The sequence below is a fragment of the Clarias gariepinus genome, chromosome 28 (assembly GCF_024256425.1).
Source record: "Clarias gariepinus isolate MV-2021 ecotype Netherlands chromosome 28, CGAR_prim_01v2, whole genome shotgun sequence".
NCBI classification, from domain to species: Eukaryota; Metazoa; Chordata; class Actinopteri; order Siluriformes; family Clariidae; genus Clarias; species Clarias gariepinus.
In genome coordinates, this window is record NC_071127.1 from 18423089 (window position 1) to 18443050 (window position 19962).

Sequence of the window (19962 nt, forward strand, 5' to 3'; positions counted from 1 at the left end):
TCTCCTCCTCAGGACTGAGATCTGACATATTTACAGGATTTTTAACATTTCTAGGTATATATATATATATTAGTTATCACCTTGTCTCTGCTTTAATATGACGGTGTGTAGCGGAGGAGCTGAATCCTGATGTGTCACATCTGGTCACATCCATAAGTGTCATGCCATGTGCTACTGAACACTCAGGATGGTGCAGGTTTACTTTCATTTGCTTAAATTCTAAAACCTGTTTTATTTCCGTATACATATTTTATACGCTGCCCGGCCAAACACAAGTCATACACTCTAATCGACTTATCAGACCTAATGATAATAAGTGGTTTTTCTTGTGGACACACAGCTGTTTAGTCCCAATCCTGTGAGTTCTCATCACATTGTGTGTGTGGAAATGCTCCTACTTTCACTATTAAACATAGCTCTGTTTATAACATCCCAAAGTGTTTAAGTCAGCTCTGATCACGCTTAGTCATGATTTTAAGGGCCCAAGCACTTTCCTTCCAGTTTTTAATAATGTGCTGCACAATTCCAGTCATATAGTAAATATAGATATACACACAAATTATCAGATGTTTTTTACATGGTTGGTTTGTATTTTGGTACATTTACGAAATCAAACTGCTCTTAACTTCTATTTTTTTTTCCCCTGTGTACCCTGAAGATAAAAGCTTACACACAGCCCTCTGTTATCCACTTACTATATAAACTCAATAAACCAGTTAAGCCCTAACATATACTGAGAGGTATCCTCTTTCAGGGCTCTATCCAGAGAATTTAGACCTTAGACTTTGAATGCACCTCAGATGAAGCCTCGGTAAAAGTCTGTTCATGCATAACCTGCCCCACAGCACCAACCTGCACTGCATAAATCATCAGAGGAGTGTGAGCCTGACCAACCCATCCGAAATCCACCTGCCTTATTCAATTACATTCACTCTCCTGCACGTTGTCTCTCATAACAGAAACAAAAGTGACTCTGAAAACTAGGCTATGAGATGTTTGTGAAACATGAACCCAGTCGTCGTCTGATCAGTGTGTGAAATACGATGTTGAAAACCCAGTAGTTCAGGCTGAGAGAATAAAAGAGAAAGTGTCAGTGTGGATGGTGGCTTCTCTTTAACAAAATAAGTTTCACACCTGATTACAGATCAAGAAGTTGGGTAAGACTACACTGAACTGGTGAGACTATTTTTAAATTAGGTTGAATTATTTGAATTGAAAATGGAAATGACTGTACCAAGCAAGTATTACAAGTTTCTCTTACTTCCTCCTCCATCTAATTTTGATATCATTGTACGATGGCTAAGTTTCCTTTGTGTGAGACATGTCTCAATTACCGCCTCCCACCCACATGACAAGCAAGCTTGGACTTACTTTCTTTTCAGCTCAATTCCTACAGCATGACCTCCTGTATGGACTCCATGTGCTGTTGTGGATCACTGGTGCTCCTTCTGGTGAACAATGTAAAGGGCAGCTCACAATCAGAAGACTACAGCAGTGTCTAGAGCAGTGTAACTACGTGGTAGGTGTCCTCAATAAAGTGTTTATTAAGCCAATAGACTTTTGCATTCCTAAGACTTGAAAGGCCTTGAAATTAACAGACCTAATCCCTCCCCTACCTTCTGTGCTTTTGAAAAGTGCCATACCATGGCCTAGAAGTTTCTGACTGTTTTTAATGATTTGTTGTGAAGTGATAAAGCATACCACATACACAGATGTCAGTAATTTAAGGAGAAATTATACTAAAGCACTAGGATGTCTTAAAGAGCACGTTGTTTAAATTAAAAACACTAGAAAGACTGTTTATACTGTATAGACAACCTTTAAGCATTTAAATTAGAATACAACAGATAAACAATAATAAAATGTACTTGTAAGATATTGTAATAACACCAGATATTAAATATATTTTATACAAGGATGTGGTGCTGTTTGTAAACCAATCATATAAATATTAGGATATTTCCAGACTCCTAAAATGCAATAATAGTGTGGTTTTTGACATTTGCAGTATATTATTTGTTAGGTAAGTAGAATTGGGTAAAATTAATTAAATACAAGACATGCATTTAAAAGGGAAAAAAAAGAAGAAAAATACATCAACTCAGTTGACTCGGTTTACTGGGCAGTCAAACCCAAATTTAATGCAACAATAGTCTACAAAAATGGCAAGTAAAAATACAAATACATTTTTTTTTTTACTTTCTTTACAACATGACCTTACTTCTGCCCATCTCGAACGTCACTGCACAACCTTTCAACAACAGAGGGCACTAGAGTAAGCACACTAGACATCAGTACAAAAACAAAACAAACAAAACTGGATAACTGCTAAGAAAAAAGGCAACCTGGACCAAAATAATTGTGAAAATAAGAAAATAACATCTTTAATCAGCAACAGAAACATAAGCTGAGATTTGATTTTATTCTGTTATTTGGTCTACTTTACACCCCTTACTGAGGCCTAAAAAGAAACAATACATTATAAACAGTGGAAAATTACTGCATTTGGTTCACATGCAATCCAAACTATACACATTTGATATGGTTATGTAGCACTACTTTCCCTACGTAGGCGACCGTCCGCACTGACCGAGCAGTGTTCAGCTTTAAATAAAACCTGTGATCGGATGTATATTAAGACAAAAAAAAAAAACTTGCGAATGGAGTCATTAAACTGTCAGGAACCTTTCCATTTACAGGACAACATTTCTGAGAAAACTGAGACTAATATTCATTATATACATGTGTATACAGTTTCCCTCAAAGGTGAAGGAAGGTACTCATTTCCTTTGGACACACTATAATGGAAACCATGGACTAGAAGAGGTGGTGTAGGGAGACCTCCGTCTAGATTTATATAGCAGTCGATTTGTGCCAACGCATGTGTACAACTGTTCTGTGAGGTAGTGAGTTATCATCAGTGCTTCTGGTGGACAAGTTGCTTCTGGAGGGAAAGTTTACTCTGATGAGAAACTATGTGGATATTAGTTCATTAATTTTAATTATGACAACGTTAGAAAATTCTTTTGCACTTTTACAACCATGTGTTCAATTTAAGCAATTACAGAAATATTTTTGTTTCCTTAAACACGAGCAAAAAAAAAAAAAAAACACATACCGATAACATCAGATGGCTAATTCATTACTGGTTGTTATAGTGTTCTTGAAAAGTCACGCTCAAACTTTCTCCGATCATTAAGAAATGTAAGCCCTAAAAGTGCTTGTCTAGACTGCAAGAGCACTCAACACAGGAAGTAGACGGTCCACATTTGTCCACATTTTGCTCTCTCCGTTAGTTTCCCTACATTTCCTACTCTGTCCACTTTCCTTGGCCTACCTGCCGCTGTGTTGTTGGCTCAAAGGCTTAAAACAATCAATTCCATGCTTTTTTACGCTTCCTTTTGCGTTCTCCCTCACATCCTGGTCCCCCTAGCCTTCGTTAGCAGCCACCAGCTGTCCCAGGCTCTGACGTACATATACTGCCTGAATATCCTTGGTCTTGAGGCAGAAATCGCAAGCCCATACCGCAGCACTCTCTCTGGTCAATAGGCCATATGCAGGCTCAGTCAGACCTGTGCAGTCTCTGTGGAACCAGCGTTGGCATGACGCCTCACAAAGGATGGCCTCCTGGTCATCATGTACCTCTGACATGCAAAAGCCACAATGGAACACCATGCCACTTCCCAGTTTCGGCGGCCCAGACCCTGGACCAACGGAAGATGGAGCTTGGCCAGTGGGAAGCGGAGACTGTGTGTTAGGTGTGGAGGCCGAGTTAGATGGAGGGTTAGGGTTACTGCCACCGGTATTGTTTAAGCTGTTTTGATTGGAATTGGGCGGCTGGCCTGCCATAGGGCCACCACCAGGGGCACTGTTCTGCTGAGTGTACGGAGCAGAGCCCGGGGTGGAGTTGGGTGGCGTCGGCTGCTGTTGATTGGATGGAGTGTTGGGAGCCGGGCCCCCTGCAGAGGTAACCGGAGTGTGCTGATTTGGTGGGACTTGTTGAGGTTGTGGACCATTAAGTGGACCAGGAGGGGAGGAATTGGGATTGGGTGGAGGAGGTGCCGATGAAGGTTGGCCAGGTGTGTTGGGTGTTGATTGCTGAACATCAGGGTGACCAGGAAACCCTCCTCCAGTCTGTGGCGGTCCAGAAGCTGGGGACGGACCTGGAGTGGCGTTGTTGGACGGAGGGCCGGAGGGGTTGAGGTTTTGCGGCTGCTGAGGCGGACCTGGTGGACCACCGCCAGGTCCACCAACGAAGTTTTTGCCTTCTTCACTACCAGGAGTGCCCGGCCCAGGATAGGGCCCGTCTTGCGAGGGAGGAAACGACCCCTGGGGGGGCATCCCCGCATGGCCACCCACCATATTACCTCCACCCATTCCACCCCCCATGCCGCCCATCATATTCATTCCAGCTGGCATGCCACCCATCGGGTTCATCGGGCCATGAGGAGGACCCCGAGGGCCGCCAGGCATTGGAGGACTGTTGAAAGGATGACCACCCTGTCCATGCTGAGGCTGCTGCATCGCAAAGCGTGGGTGAGGAGGACCGCCACCTCCAGGACCACCACCCATTCCGCTAGGTGACAGTATAGGGTTAAACCCTTGCCCTGGGTGCATAGGTGGGCTAAAATTAGGTGGCATGTTAAACTGCGATGGGCCTCCTGGAGGAAAGCCACCTCCGGCACCACCACCTCCTCCTCCTCCAAACGTAGGCATTCCTCCATATCCGATTGGGTGATGCGGTCCTGTGCTGGGTGGAGGAGGTGCAAAAGTGGGTCTTCGCCCCGGCTGTCCACCACCTGGTCCTCCAGGGCCACCCATGTAGGCCATACCTCCTCCCATTCTACCGGGTCCCCCATAGCCTCCACCTCCCCCACCAGCCCCTGGGCTTGGCAGAAAAGGTGCGCTTCCCGGACCCCCGGCTCCAGCAGGACGTGATGTGCTAAAGTCATCGTCAAACGGGTTCGAAGCCACAAGATGGTCGACCATAGGGGTTGGAGGAGGTGCAAACTCAGAGAGGTGGGAGAAATTTGCCCCCTGTGAAGAAGAGAAAAAAAAAAAAGATTGAATGTTTAAATTAACATGAAGCTGTGACTTAAAATCTCCGTCAGAAAATATCATTAAATGTGAACAAGCAATAACACATTAAATAACACAATAAATTAACTAAGTCTACATGGATTCTTTATTACATGCCGGGAAAGATGATGCCTAATGAAACCTCTGTGTTATTTATAACAATGACAATAAATCTTAATTGAATTGAAACCATTAATACATCTCATGTAACCTGGTTCGGAGCCTACAGTGAGAACACTTGATGTGAACATCAAGGAACATACACACATTTAGGGCGCTTTCACATTAGGAACAACTGATTTGTACCGTCCTCAGAAAAGATTGCTCCCCCTCCCCACTCCATACTTAGCTACGCTTGTGTATTTACACCATCTGATACAGGAAATGACAGTATGCACCTACTCAGTTTGTGAGCCGTCATTTAACACAAGAGAAGAGAGCAAAGATGTAAGCTTTGCCTGTAATTATTAATATTTTCAGAAAAAATGTGACGCTCTCACTTGCTTTCCTACTTTATTAACTATGGCTGAGTAGGTCAGAGGGCGAGACTGGCACAGGCTACACAAACAAGGAGAAGGGACCTAATGTGAAACTGCCCTTAGAGTAGCCAATCCATGAGTACTTGAAGGAAAAGAAAGGAAAACTTGTGAGACTCTAAACATGAACTCAGAGTAAGACCGGAGATCCCTAAGCTGGGAAAAAAAATCAGTTTTTATCTTTACATCCCTAAAACTGAAAGTTAGAGAAAATTATTCCACCTGAGTGCTGGACTTCCTCTTCTTTTTCTCCGGGCTTTTCATCTGGGAACCTAAACATGGAAATGAGAGAGAGAAAAATAGTTTTTTTTTAAATAAAAAGAAAAGAGTTTTAATGAAGTATTGTTGAATGTTTTATTTTTGAAAAGTAGGCTCTGAACCCATCAGCGTGTATATGAACCTGTGAGATTAATGCAGCTGTGTGCATTAACTTTATTTGTGTACAGGGTCATGTCCCTTTCCAGATGTTATGGCATGTGCTGTATGCATGGCACTCTGCTGAACCCAATACAAATGCAAGCTGACTCAGGTTGATTAAAACACTGAAGTGTCGCTGCGCGTCATGTCGTGTAGTTTAGACATATAACGTTTATAATACAGGAAAGCAAATGCATATCGATATTCCGCATCACACTGCGTGCTCATACCCAACATGTAATCTGGGTGAGAGAGGGCTTGAGGCTGGATGGCAAGGAGGAAAAAAAGAGCGTGTGAGACTTGAGTGGACACAGGACGCAGGTAGAGCCCAGTGGACAGACAAGATGACATACAACCAGCTCCCCACAGAGAGAGAGACACACAGAGCCCATGAAGGGGAAATATACAAGGCCAGTGTATATGTATGTATACACACAGGAACAAGGGTGGAAAGGGCAGATTGTTTTTTGAGTTGTGGACTCCGCTCGGACACAGAGATGGCCGTTTGCCTACCTTTGCCGCGCTTCCCTTGACCTTGTCCCGCCTGCAGTCTCCCCGATTCGGCAGCCATTAATAAGACCGGCGGCGCGCTGCCATGGCACCGTTCACAAATAAAAAAGAAAAAGAAGAAGAAGTGACAAGCAAGTCCTGAGGTCCAAGTGCAGCCTGACAGGCAGCTAAACGGAGCGGAACGCGGATTAAACTGATCACAAACCGGAAAAAGGGAACACGAATAAATAAATAAAAAAAAAAAAAAACACGCTTGTGATGTTTTTTTTCTTTTCTGAATGAATCTGGTGATCCTCCTTTACCCCTCCCCTCCCTCCTCCCTCCTGTGATCACTTACAGATGTGATGCTAACGGGTTAGCGGTTAGCTACAGCGCTAACGGAAGCGAACACACACACACACCGAGAGACCAGCCGTTACGCTCCTCATTCATCACGCGACGCGAGCTCGCAGGCTTACACGCACGCGACGCGAAACGCCGCGCGCACTCTGTTGGTTAGGGTGCACGCGCTCGCCAGATTAGCTACGTTAGCTGAGAGCAGCCGAGTAGCTAGCATAGCTAATACACCAGGGCTTTGACTGCAAGCTGTATGCGGCTCTAACGCTAAAGCGTTAACAAAAACAGACTAGGCTCTTACATTATTCCATATTTATCAATCCTCATAAAGCAAACAGTCAACGTCAGAAAGACTTACAATTAAAATTTATCCTCAAACGCGAATTTGGCCATGACTATTACGGCCTACAGTCGCTGCCGGACAAAGAGGGACACAGCCGGGCGAGACGCGCACACTTACACCCCGGAACACAGGGGTGACCCTGCGGTGTTGGATTTTATAATTTATTTAATAAACCCTGTAAGATGTATAAATATATCAGTTTACTTGTCATTTTATAATAGTTCATGATTTTCAATAAATATAAATTATCATATTTAAACCTGTATCTTGGATGTACAAGGTAATTATTCGGACGCCCCCCCCCCCCCCTGTTACTGTAGAAAGTGGACTCGTCCAGATCAACCCATGAAGGAGCATGGCTCGAGCCGCTCTGGTTTCACGTGCAGAAGGCGCGCGCGGGATGTGCATGTTCGAGGTTAATCATTGTTATTTGTTTTTTTATTTACTTATTTATTTGTAATTTGCAATTAATTACTAATGAAAAGTAATTATTCTGCACACTTTGAATAAATCGATAACCCCAGTTTATTTTTTTATTTTTTTTGGGGGGGTGGGTTATATGATAGATCAACACATAATGGTGAAGTGGAAGCTCCCTCTACTCTGAGACCCCTAACTAAACTCCACCTAAACTGACAGGTCAAGGAGAGCATTAATCAGAGACGCAGCCAAGAGGCCCATGGTAAATCTGGAGGAGCTGCAGTCTCTGTCCACAGAACAACTATTATAATTAGGTCTTTATGGAAGAAGGGCATGAAGAAAGTTATAATTTGCAGTTTGCGACAAGCCATGTGCAGGACACAGCAATCATGTGGAAGAGGTGTGCTGGTCAGATGAGACCAAAATTGAACTATTTGGTCTAAATGGTCTATGCATTTTGGACTATCCGTCAGTATGCGTGGCGGATAACTAACACGGTGCATGGTGGTGGCAGCATCATGTCGTGGGGCAGCTTTTCTCCAGCAGGGACAGGGTAGCTGGGATCTTAAAAGAAAACCTGTTCTAGTTGGACAATGACTCTAAACACATCCAGAGCTACAACAAATATGGAGCATAGAATGCATATAAATAGACAGTGAAGGTGGTAGATAAAAATCTTCTGAAATGTATTTCTTCTTTCACACCTAAAACTTCTTTAAAAGCACTAACTTACTTTTAAACTTCATGAATTCACAAAAAATAGAGCTTAATGCATTTTGATTTTTTTATATATATATTTAATAACTAGTGTTACTTCCTGGTAATGACACAGACAAATGAAAGAAAAAATATGACTATTTACAAAATGGCTTCCATGTGTAAAACTATATGGTTTTTAATACTAAAAATCTATTAATTAATTACATGTAGTCAGGTTTTATGTCCAATTTTTCACAGTTATAATTGTAAAATGAGTAACTTTAATGTCAGACTTAAAAACCCTGCATAAAATTGCAAAATAAATCATGACATTTCCAAACAAAAAAAGGAGAGATATCTAAAATACCTTTTGCATTTGTCTAGTGTCCCATGACTCAGGGAACAATTCAAATTGTCAAATGTATTTCAAAATAAAACTCTTTTTGTGTAACAGTAACACCAATGACATAGTTTGGGGTGACTGATTATTAATTTTATATCATGAATTCCAATCAGTTATTGTTTTATGATTGTAATGTTTAACTTATTTTATGAGTTATTGATGCTTTTGTGAATCAGATTTTTTTTTCATGAAAAGAACAGCTTTGGATTAAACGTATATAGTTCCCCTGGCATATATGGTCAACAAGGCATTTCCTCAAATTTGACTTTTCACAATTAAATATTGAACAAAAAAAGTAATAAAATGTATTTCATAATTTTCTAAACATGTACAAGTAATGTGTCTGTTATGTTAATTTTAATGATTTAAAATTCAGTAAAACTAATATGTAAAGTATTATATGTTAAAGCCTTTTTACTCACAGGATGTATTATCAACATCTCAATGTTTTCACAAAGTAATACAAGGAAAGTAAAGGAGTGGAACCCAAATGTTCTGCTTTAAGAATACAATATTTTTTGACTTATGAGACCAGAGAATCTTTTCCACTTGTTGCTGGAGTTTAGTGCAGTATGCCTTGCTTCTCTCTCGCCACTCTTCCATGGAGGCCTTATTTACAGTATGTCGCGCTGCAGAGATGATTGTCTCCCGTCTCAGCTCATATTCACAAAGCTTCTTAAGACTAAAAGGTTTTTTTAATCAACCAATCACAGTCCTTGAATTGCTGCATCATCCCGAGCAACTGGGTCGAGCACACCTCTCACTAAGATAAAGGTTTTTGTACTTTCCTTACACAGAGTTGCTCTGAGAAGTTTCTTAAATCACTTCTGGTCTAGGACTCCCAGCTAGGACTTTTTACGCTAAGATAGGAGCTCTCTGAGAGAATTCTAAGAAGCTTTGTGACTACGGGCCCAGGACTCTTGGAGCTGTTTGAGACTGTTTATTTTTCCCTCTCTAACTAAGCCCCTTCTTTTCCAGATGCCCACTTCGGCTAGACAGCCAAATCTAGAAAGGATCGAGTGATCCTTAGATTAGAGGCGTTATGAAGACTTTACAGAGCAGAAGTAGCAGACACATCTCAATATCAACTGTTTAAAAGAGATTAATGCAGATTTTGAACTCCTTCAGCATTGTTTTACAGCAGTGTAGAAAGAAAGAAAAATCAGGAATTAGGTGTGTCCAAACTTTTGATTTTTTTTATTGATTTGATTCAAACTCGAATGCAATGATTCACAGACTGCTCCTTGCACTTCATGACTAAGTGTTGTACGTCCTTATATGCCTTTACGGATATTTCTAATCAACTGAAAAAATAAGTCAGTTTTTGATTTTCAATTAATTTTTTAAAAATGTATAAAAACATGTTTGTCGTTTCACTTTATCACGTGCGATTCAGTGTGGGAAATCTAAGGTTTGGACACACCTTCTAATTCCAAAGTTTTGACAGATACTGCATATACTGTACATTTTTTCATGTATTTACAGTCAAAGGAATCTCGTGCCACGATAGTTTATTCTTGCATTTATTTCTGCAAACATACACTCATCCTGTGAGACGTGTGTATGGGTCATTGTCTGGATGTGTGTTGGAAACTGGTGCCATGCCATTGCAGTGATGCAGCAAACTGTTTTCCAGCTGCAGTCATTTAAAATGTTAGCTGTTTCTTCAGAATGTAATCACTCAGGATTTTCTCCACATTCTCTCCCTCTGCAGAGCGACTGGAGGCTGTAGACAGCGATACTGTTGCACTTCTCAGACCTCGTGCACACTGCTCGCAGCTCTTCATGCAAATAACGCAAAGCTGTTTTACATGCCAAATTTTATGGGCTCGACTTGTTGAGACATTTTTCAGCATTATTGTGGCATGTCTTCTTGAGTTTCATTCATTCCGGTTCATGAGAGGTTTCCTACACTCTGTGATTCTTTATCTCCTGAGTGCTGAGAAAGCATTTCCAGTTCACTGTCCATCCCATGCTTCACTGTCGTGGTGTGCGTGTGTGTGTGTTTCTCACACTGAAGACCATCGCCGCTGGTACTGAGGTCTGGGGTTTTAAATCAGTGGATTTAAAATGTCGACACACACATTTAAAGAGTGTTTCTTTTTATTTAAAACATACTCGAATTAGTTATGAACATATTCTGTACCGATTCTTGTGCTGTGTTTACCTGCTTTAAATTCAAGGTAAAAAAAAAAAAAGTGATTTTCGATTGTTCTTAAACAATGATTGAAGTTTACAAAGCATTAAAACTAAAAGGCTGATCCACTGCTTTATTAGTAATGACGGCATGGTATTACACTACAAAAGCAGAGAGAGAGAGAGAGAGAGAGAAAAGCTCTATAGCTGGGACTTTGTCAATGCAAAGTAGCTGGTTAGTAAAATGCTAACCAGTTGAGAGCATCGGTTACGTTAGTGGTTCTCAGCCCCGGTCTAAAAGGAACAGAAAGGTCTACACTCAAAAAAATGAACATGGCTACCTGTTACATGTACTAAAATGTAATATGTGTTTTGTACATAATAATTTCATGTTTCCAAGATGAACATGAATAAATCATGTTGCATTTACATGAAATTCAACAACTTAACATGTATTGGATTTAATCATGTTGAGATAAACCAAAGAGGTCTTGTCACTATGAAAACCGGAAATAGCAAAACCGGAAATCTCGCGAGAAGACATCGCGAGAAGAGAACACAGCGTGTTGAGAAGACAAACGTTTGGCGGGCGTGTGGAAAAGGTAAGCAGGAATGAATTCCCATCTTTCTAAATAGAAACGAAATACTGAACATAAATGTTACCTGCTGTTTAGCGATGTTTAGTCACGTTATTTTGGTTTAAGCTATTTCTTGTATTTTTAATCACACTTAAAATACCGACGGTTATATGCGCGTGCTTAATCTGCGGTTCGGTTCTGGTTTCGGTCTGTTCTCATGAGTTGTGAAGCGAGAGGAACAAAGTATAAATATTGTTCATTTGATAAATGAAGTATCATGAATTTTAATTGAATCTATCTCTGTATTTTTCCACAGGAGTTTGTGAGTGAAAGTGTCCTGTCTGCATCTGACTTCAGGAGTTTCCTGACCAACCGTCTCTAACGGTCATATTTAAAAGTCATAACGGACAGTTATAAAGTACAAAACATTCTGTTGGTGTTAAATTGTTTTTCTATGATTAATACTTATTTGTGGTGTTTTATGTTTTGTACATCTTTTCAAATTGAGACTTCATTTGTAAGTTGCTGCTGGTGTAAAATAAAAATCTCCGTTTTATCCCGTTTGTCTTATGCTTCCTTCCTTCACAGAATTCTGTTGACCATGACTTGAAATTTAAATTTACTTGAGTTGGATCAACTTAATTTACAACTGAAAAATGTGTTGTACCAACGCTATTCATTTATGTTACCAGTATTAAATTATGTTGGACGCAGCTGTAGTAAATAAGTTTAATGAACCTAATAAAATTAATCTGACTGAACCTAAGAACATTAAGTTGGGCCAACAAAATTGCTTAATGTTGAAAGAAAGCCATTAAATCAGGTGGAAATTCTTTCCATAATTTAATTACGTTCATTCAACAAGTTATTTTTTTGAGTGTAGTTACTTCAGAGTGTTTGTTTTTACATACATTTGTAGCTTTTTCATCGGTTAGATAATTGTCAAGTCCTTCAAAAACTCAGCATGGTGTGTTATAGTGGCAAATAAATAATAATAAAAAAACTTAAAAAATAATTCATTTACCTTTTTCAGCATCTGGGGCTTTTCAGAGGTCTTAAAGTGCTCAAAAAGCCATGGACTCAGCACACAGGTTGGAATCTGCTGCCATTAGGACGTCTGCGCGGCTGATCCCTTGGTGCATAGCTCATACACACTTGCGCATATACAGTACATGCAAAAAAATAAAAGGTGCTCATTTAGATCTTATTGAACTCAACAACTTTCACTGTGCATGACATGGGCTCTACTTAACAGAAAGTCAATTATTTTGGATTGTTTGCAAAATGTACTCAATGAAATTTGATGCACTCCTCCTAGGGGATTTATACGATCGTCACCAAACTGGGCCTTTATGATCGTCAGTGTCTTTATGAAGACACTGACGATGCAAAATTGTGATGGGACTTTTGATATCTCAAACAGTTTAGCCATAGTGATGCCTTAAACTTATGCAGAAAAGTGGCATTGTATTGAGTGACATCACATCATAGTGTGATGCTTTGTTCCAGCATCAAAGGCTTTTTGGAGGTCTTAACATGTGCAGAAAATACAAAGGTTGTGCGGTGCACCAGGTGGTGATGGCACAGGTGCTTATTATTATTATTGTCGTTGTGGTTGTTGTTATTGTTGTTGTTATATACTGGGAAAAAAATCCTTTAAATTACCTAACTTTAATTGTCAATCAAAGAAATAAATTTACAGCTTTAAATGAGTAGAAATAAAATAAGTCGAAAAGTCTATAAATATGTTTATTAATCTTATATTTGGTCTATTTTTTCTTTACAGCTCTTGGGAACAGAGGCTGAACAACAGTGCTCAGGCTCCCTCTGGTGGCTGTGACCTCACACTGCAGCATGTTACCCAGAGAAAGGCTATAAACACAGAATCATACATGTGAATGTTCTGGATATTCATAATCAGATATAATTCTTACATGTTCCCTAATTAAGTCATAATGTGATTGATTCAAACTGTAGGATTTTGTATGTGGGTGGGGGATGTGCAGCGCTTTCTTCTGTCCATGGAAACTGTTCCTGCATCCTGCAGGGTGTAACGTATTACCCTAGTCAAATAACACATGCAAAAAGGTTTAAACATGTCTCTACAGTAATGAGAGAAAGAAACACGACTCTCTAGAATAATGAAAGCTGATTGCTTTTTCCACTGACACTAGTTGTGTGCTCGTGCATTTGGGATTTATGCACAAACTTTATCAATAGAAAAACAAAAGAATGTCTTCATGCACATGTATATTTTTTTGTGTATTTTGTACTTACTTTTACTTACTTTCATGATTTCATGATGAAGTTTCAAGACCTGGCCTGCAATCTCCGGTCCAGTTCATCTCAAAGGTGCTCGATGGGGTTCAGGGCTCTATGTAAGGGCACGCAGTCCTGACAACCACATCATAACATGTTGCCACACAGTTTAGTGAAGCGTAGCATTGTCCAAGATGTCTTGGTGTGCTGAAGCATTGTGAAGATGCCCTTCACTGGGGATAACTTTCTTAATTATCCATGTCTTTATTGAGAACAACCATGAAACTCTCATGAAGAAAAGTGTGTGATCCCTTGAGTTAATCACCTTGAAAGAGCTTATTGGAGGCGGGTGTTGGCATCCCCGGAGAGAAAATGAGTTTGAAGCTCAACTAGAGAGAGAAAGACTAGAGCTACTTTGGTTAAAAACTACTTAAACTTTTTTGAGTAAATATTTGAACTTTCAGATCTGTGATCAAGAATTGTTGATTTACATGAAGCTGGAAAGGATTACAAAGCGATTTCAAAGACTTTAGAAATTCACCATCTACAGTTAGGCAAATGGAGACGCATTAGGACTGTCTACTCTACCAAAAAAGTGGGTGTCCAGTCAAAAGAACCCGAAGAGCGCAACAAAGACTCATCACTCATGTAAAGAAACAACGTCCAGTGACAGCCAAAGATTGGAAGGCGTCATTGGAACTGGCTACAGTAGTAGAAAAGAGCACAATGACACTCCAGAGCGGTGTTGGCAAAATGTTATTTACACTGAAGAAACTAAGATTCAACTATTTGGAAAGAACACACACACTGATGTACTTACATCTGATGTAAAAAGGGAACTGAATATCATCTTAAAAAACACATCATCACAACTGTAAAGTACGGTCAGGAAGATTTTAGGAGAATTTTTTTGTGTTATTATTTTAGGTACATTATATTTTTATATAATACCCTTAACTTAGATGAAGATCAATCAACATTTTATACCTAATTAATCCAGAAAACCATTAAATCCCTAATGGTTCCCATACCGCTGTATATGGTTAAAAAAGCTACATTATTAGCAGTGCTATACAAATTAATTTCAACTGAAGTGAACACAGAAAAGAAGCACTCGTTTTTAAACACTATTTCAAACCAGGAAGAAGGGAGCTTGCGGTGGGTCTCAGTGAGATTTAACAAGCCAACCATCTGTTTCTTCAGTTAACAGAATGTTTTGCTGATGTAGGCTAAAGCTTATGGCATGTCAGTGACTAAACCCTTTCACATGTGAGAGAAATTATCGAAAGGTCTGTGCATCGTTCCGTCTTCATCACATTCATCATATTCACCTCCCTTTGGGGAACGAATCACATTCCAAGAAATACATGCAAGCATCTTTTAAACAATCAGCAAAGAATCTTAGTGAATCAAAGCTACCAGAAGTAGCCAGGAAGTGAGAATGTGTGTGATAGGAAACACAGAGGGGAAGACTGAGGCACACACACAGGTTACCTGAACAGTCCATGCACCGATTGTCTACACTGTTTATCCTGGGTCTGGCTGCAAGGAGACCAGAGCCTTTCCCAGAGAACTTACAGCGCCAGAGTGGGGTCGTGTGGGGTCATGTGGGGTCGTGTGGGGTCGTGTGGGGTGGACAGAGTGCCAACATATTGCACACACACAGTACACTCACACACCCAACACACACTTAAATTCACTAATTTGAAAACTCCAATCAGAGTAGAGTGCATGTCTTTTTAGGAGGAAACCCACCAAGCAGTAAAAGACCATGCAACCTCCACACACACACACACACACACTGGAGGCAAGATTTGAACCCTGAACCCTGGAGGTGTCGAGGTGACAGGGCTAACCACTGGGTTACTGTGTGACACCCAGTAAATATTTCTCATAAAAAAAAATTCCCATTTTACTGTTTTATTTGCTTATTTTATGCAGTAATGAGGGTGAACTTTTTACAGTCGTGTGTTTTTGTAGCCTGTTTTTGTGTCTGCAGCTATTTCCGGATTGCACAGCACTTTGGTCAACTGGGTTGTGTTAAATGTGCTTAAAAAATCTATTTGACTGCATGCTTGGAAGAGTTTTTTTAACCCAAGTTGCCATGGTTACAGTGTAATTTCTTTTCATATCAGCCCAAAAGAAGCTTTAGGCGTTTCTCCACAACAAACACTGTGTGAAACAAGTGTGAAAGCAGGGCTAATTCAAACACAATAACATATTATTATTATTATTATTATTATTATTATTATTAGGAAATTTGAAAATTTATCAGTAGAAATTCTCCAAAACAATGAATGTTGATAATTAATAAAATAATCCCCCTTTTCCATTTAAGGCCAACGCAGCATGCTGACTTACCCAGTATATCACCCCAGTTTAGTTCACGTCGCTCCACCCACCTGAACCAAAAGTCGAAAACCAGCAACTGATGGTGTAAAACTAATGCAGCAATTTTAGCATGTGTTGAACTCTAAGATGAGACTTTTAATGTCTTATAGTGTTTATTCTCTAGTTATTAATATACATACAGTATATCTCACCTTTTATAATGGTTAGACCTTTTTCTCTTAAAATATCATTTGTACTCTGTACGTACTGTTGTACTCCAAAAATCTGTGAAATAGTGAGCAAAAATATGGAACTACACCAATGAATCTAAAAACAAATGTAATTCCTCTTGAAGCTTGTTTCCAGAAAATGGACTTGAACTTACTTTGCTATTCATTTATTCATCATTATCATCATCTACCACATAGAGCTTCATGCTTCTTCTTTTCCTCTTTATTGTGTTTCCTCTTTTTTCTTTTTGCTTCCCTGTAGGTGTTTTTCTCAACATGTTCTGATTAAACACAGTGTGAGAATAAAAACATCAAAACCTAATAGCCTCCGTCTTAATGAAATATTGATCTTCAGCAGCTTTCCTTATTATGGAGTTATGATTTCCATCTGAATTGACTAATAAGGCAGAGAAACAATGTTGCTTCTTGCTCATGAATATCCTCCTCCAAAGTGGCCTGTGAGTAATTACTCCCAGCACGAGCTGAGCCTCCAGCTGAGGTTTCTCTGGTATTCAGCACAGAAAACCTCAGTATGTAAATCACTTTATTAGCATTTTTACAAGAGAGATGTCTTTCCATTTTGTTTGTTTGTGAGTCTCTTTTTTAAATGATCTGTGATGTACATGGTTGTAACACAACAATTGGACAGAACATTTCTAAAGACCCGTCTGGTCTAAATGATCTGACGCCATCTCTAATGCAACCCCATGCACATTCCTTTTACATGCCCTTGTTTTCTCATATTTAGCTACTTATTTTATTCTACTTTGACTAATATAAACACAGATGCCAAAAAATTCTTTTGCCACCTTTAATGTACATCAAAACAATCTACTACAGAGACATTGTTCATATCTAAGTCACCCCCGCCTCCCGAAACACATTAGACACACAAAGGATTCTGTTCCAAGGCTCGTCATCTACTACAATCCAATCTGTCAATCACCCCAAAATCATTAGTTATGAATTATCCTGATGATGTTACTCCAGTGTCTGTAGTGTTTGTCATAATTAACCATTTCTGCACACTTAAACCCTCATTAAGGTTAACATAAGACCAGGTATTGAATAGCTCGAAGCCGTGTCTTGGAGTCAGATTAAATGTTAAGCCAGTGTTGCTGTGCTGGTCAAGTGAAGGGCGCAGTTAAAGGTCAAGGTAATAGATGGAGGAGATGATGAGATTAATGACTCTTCGCAGATCGGATTTACACTGAGCATAGACATGCCAAGGTCATCTCTAAGGTCAGATATGCAGCAATATGTGATAGCTAGAGGACAAAGCAGTCTGGCTGAAGCACAGCAAAGCACCACCATGGGATCGTTTCACCTGTACCAGACATATTTAAGGGGCAACTGACACCATGGCTCCATGTGCCTCTCTTTTTACCTTTTACACTCCATCACGGTGATAGCTCAGTAATATGAGTGGTCCCCTGTGCCTCGTTCATTCAGGTGCAAAAGAGAGAAAAAAACAATGAAGTATAACAAGTGAAATCAACAACTGAACTAATGATCTACAACAGACGACATGATCACTAACTGTTCACTTGATGTGATCCTAAACCATGTTTTAATCAACTGGAGCTACACTACACTACTGTATATGGACAAAAGTATTTGGCCAAACCTGCAATGACATTGTATTTAAACATATATACATCAATATGGAGTCGGTCCCCCTTATGCAGCTATAACAGCTTCCACTCTTCTTGGAAAGGCTTTCCACTCCACGTTGGAGTGTTTCTGTAGGAATTCTTGTTCATTCATTCTGTAGAGCCTTTATGAGGTCATTGTAGAATCATGTTCTATTACTGCATGTACCGTTGTACCAAGGTACGTACCATGAAGTGTGGTACATGTTTCAAATTAGTACGATGATACCATAAAAATTACCATGTTATTGTAGACCACGTGAATGCGTGTGCGAATGTTGACCGGATTTCCTTTCATGGTCGTAAAAAATGTGAATAAATACAACGGTCATCTTTGGCCTCCGATGGTTGCCACTGGTTGCCACCGTCCCTGGTTGGACTACAGAGGTTGTTAGATGGATGTATACCATGACACAGGTACCATCAGACTACCACGGTAAAATTTCTCATAGGTGACTAAACATTACCTATAAAATGAAACTTGCATTTATGATGTAATTACCTACAATTTCACTACGACCTGTGCCAAACCGAAAGTGACTCAAAAACCGTAAACACTGCTATATAATTGCACACTGTTTAATAGTTTACCATGCAAGGGTCAGATTTAGCCCTGGATTTAATATCTAGCACTCTGCTCAGCTCAAAGTTCTCCATGTCAGCAATTAAACAAGGAATTAAAGACATTTTCCATTTCCCTGAGCACACAAGTCTATGATTAATTATGAATAGACATGAAAAACCTACAAACTACTTTAATCAGATAACTTACAAACTGCTTCAGCGTTTTCATTCGGCCTCTGCATTTACGCTGAATTTACAATTCTTCAGCATGATCTTTGTCCAGCAAACCTTTTGATGGCCCCAAACTGTGACAGGCCACACTGAACTCTTCCTGATGATCTCCCTGATTACATTACTAATCATTTATTTGTTGTTATCATCATCTACTATACTCATGCTTCTTCTTTTGTTTTTCTGGCATGCTTTATAAAGAGGTGTATCCAATAAATCTATACAATACATTTCTACCCAGGATGGAAGCCCAGAGAAGGTGATCTCCTCCCTCCGTGGTTTTAGAGAACTAGAGCTGAGCCCTCATGCTGGTGGCGACCCGAATAAATGACACAGCTCGGATATCATGTTGTGTCATGTGATTGCTCAGGTGATGTGGTTTGTTGTTTACTAACCGTCAGTGGCAGTGAGGTGTCCTAAAAGTGTGCAATGGAAAGGATGAGAAGATCACTGTGATGTCACAACTGACTCACTGGTCATCATAAGGTCATGTAGTTTACTGATTCTTTAACAAGTTAAAATAGGTGACAGAGTTCCTCCGAAGTGGGTCTTCTAATGTGTTTTTACACTCAGTAACACTCAGTGAAGTGCACTTACTGTATATGGTGGTGATGAAATGTTCAGCAAGTGCTGGCACACATGGAGTAAGATATGTGATTGAGTTTAATACATACTGTATATAGTCATATAAAAAGGTGATAGCGGTGACGTAATGGTTAGCATTGTTGCCTTGCACCTCCAGGGTCTGGGTTTGATTGCTGTGTCCTGGTCTGTGTGCAGTCTGTGCTCTGCGATGGAAGTCACCTGGGATAGCTAGGCTCCACGGCCCCCTGTGCGGAGGCGTTACACACATTCCATCCTAAAATAATGGCAAATTTGTCTTTTCAGTCAACCGATTCGACAGATTTGATCAATAAAAATATTTTTATACTAAAAATCCCAAAAGAGCAAAATGTGCTGCTTTGTGTAATTGGCAATGTGATCCTTCAGTGTAACAAAGAATGTGCTGTTCACCTGAAAATGTTATAAAGTTCATTTAAATTCACACAATTTTTTATATACAGAAAGTAAAAAAGTTTTTTATGAGCGTTTTTAGAGCATGTGGAAGTGACAGTGCATGCTGAGGGTGTTTATCACGCATGATTATGTATTACACAACCTGAAAGTACAGTGAATATGTTACTGAAGTGTGTGTGTGTGTGTGTGTGTGTGTGTGTGTGTGTGTGTGTGTGTGTGTG

The 19962-nt window shown here is 39.9% G+C and overlaps 1 protein-coding gene across 2 annotated transcripts; it reads right to left on the minus strand.

Moving 5' to 3' along the window:
* Positions 1-2110: 2110 nt before the first annotated feature.
* Positions 2111-7347, minus strand: pygo2 (pygopus homolog 2 (Drosophila)). Of its 2 annotated transcripts, none has more exons than XM_053490384.1 (3): positions 6546-7347; positions 5838-5887; positions 2111-5037 (listed from the first exon to the last, which is right to left on the minus strand). In XM_053490384.1, the coding sequence occupies exons 1-3, from the start codon at positions 6601-6603 to the stop codon at positions 3430-3432; spliced, it is 1716 nt and encodes a 571-aa protein (XP_053346359.1). In that variant the 5' UTR covers positions 6604-7347; the 3' UTR covers positions 2111-3429. The 2 variants fall into 2 exon arrangements, with proteins under 2 accessions (XP_053346359.1, XP_053346360.1); XM_053490385.1 differs by having other exon boundaries at positions 7237-7327.
* Positions 7348-19962: the final 12615 nt, after the last annotated feature.

What these genes read in the sequence shown, in the direction of transcription:
- pygo2 (XM_053490384.1), bottom strand. Translation starts at nt 6,603, where the DNA reads ATGGCTGCCGAATCGGGGAGACTGCAGGCGGGACAAGGTCAAGGGAAG. An exon ending in TCAAGGGAAGCGCGGCAAAG is followed by an intron (nt 5,888 to 6,545) that starts GTAGGCAAACGG and finishes TTCCATGTTTAG; the next exon opens with GTTCCCAGATGAAAAGCCCG. An exon ending in AGAGGAAGTCCAGCACTCAG is followed by an intron (nt 5,038 to 5,837) that starts GTGGAATAATTT and finishes TCTTCTTCACAG; the next exon opens with GGGGCAAATTTCTCCCACCT.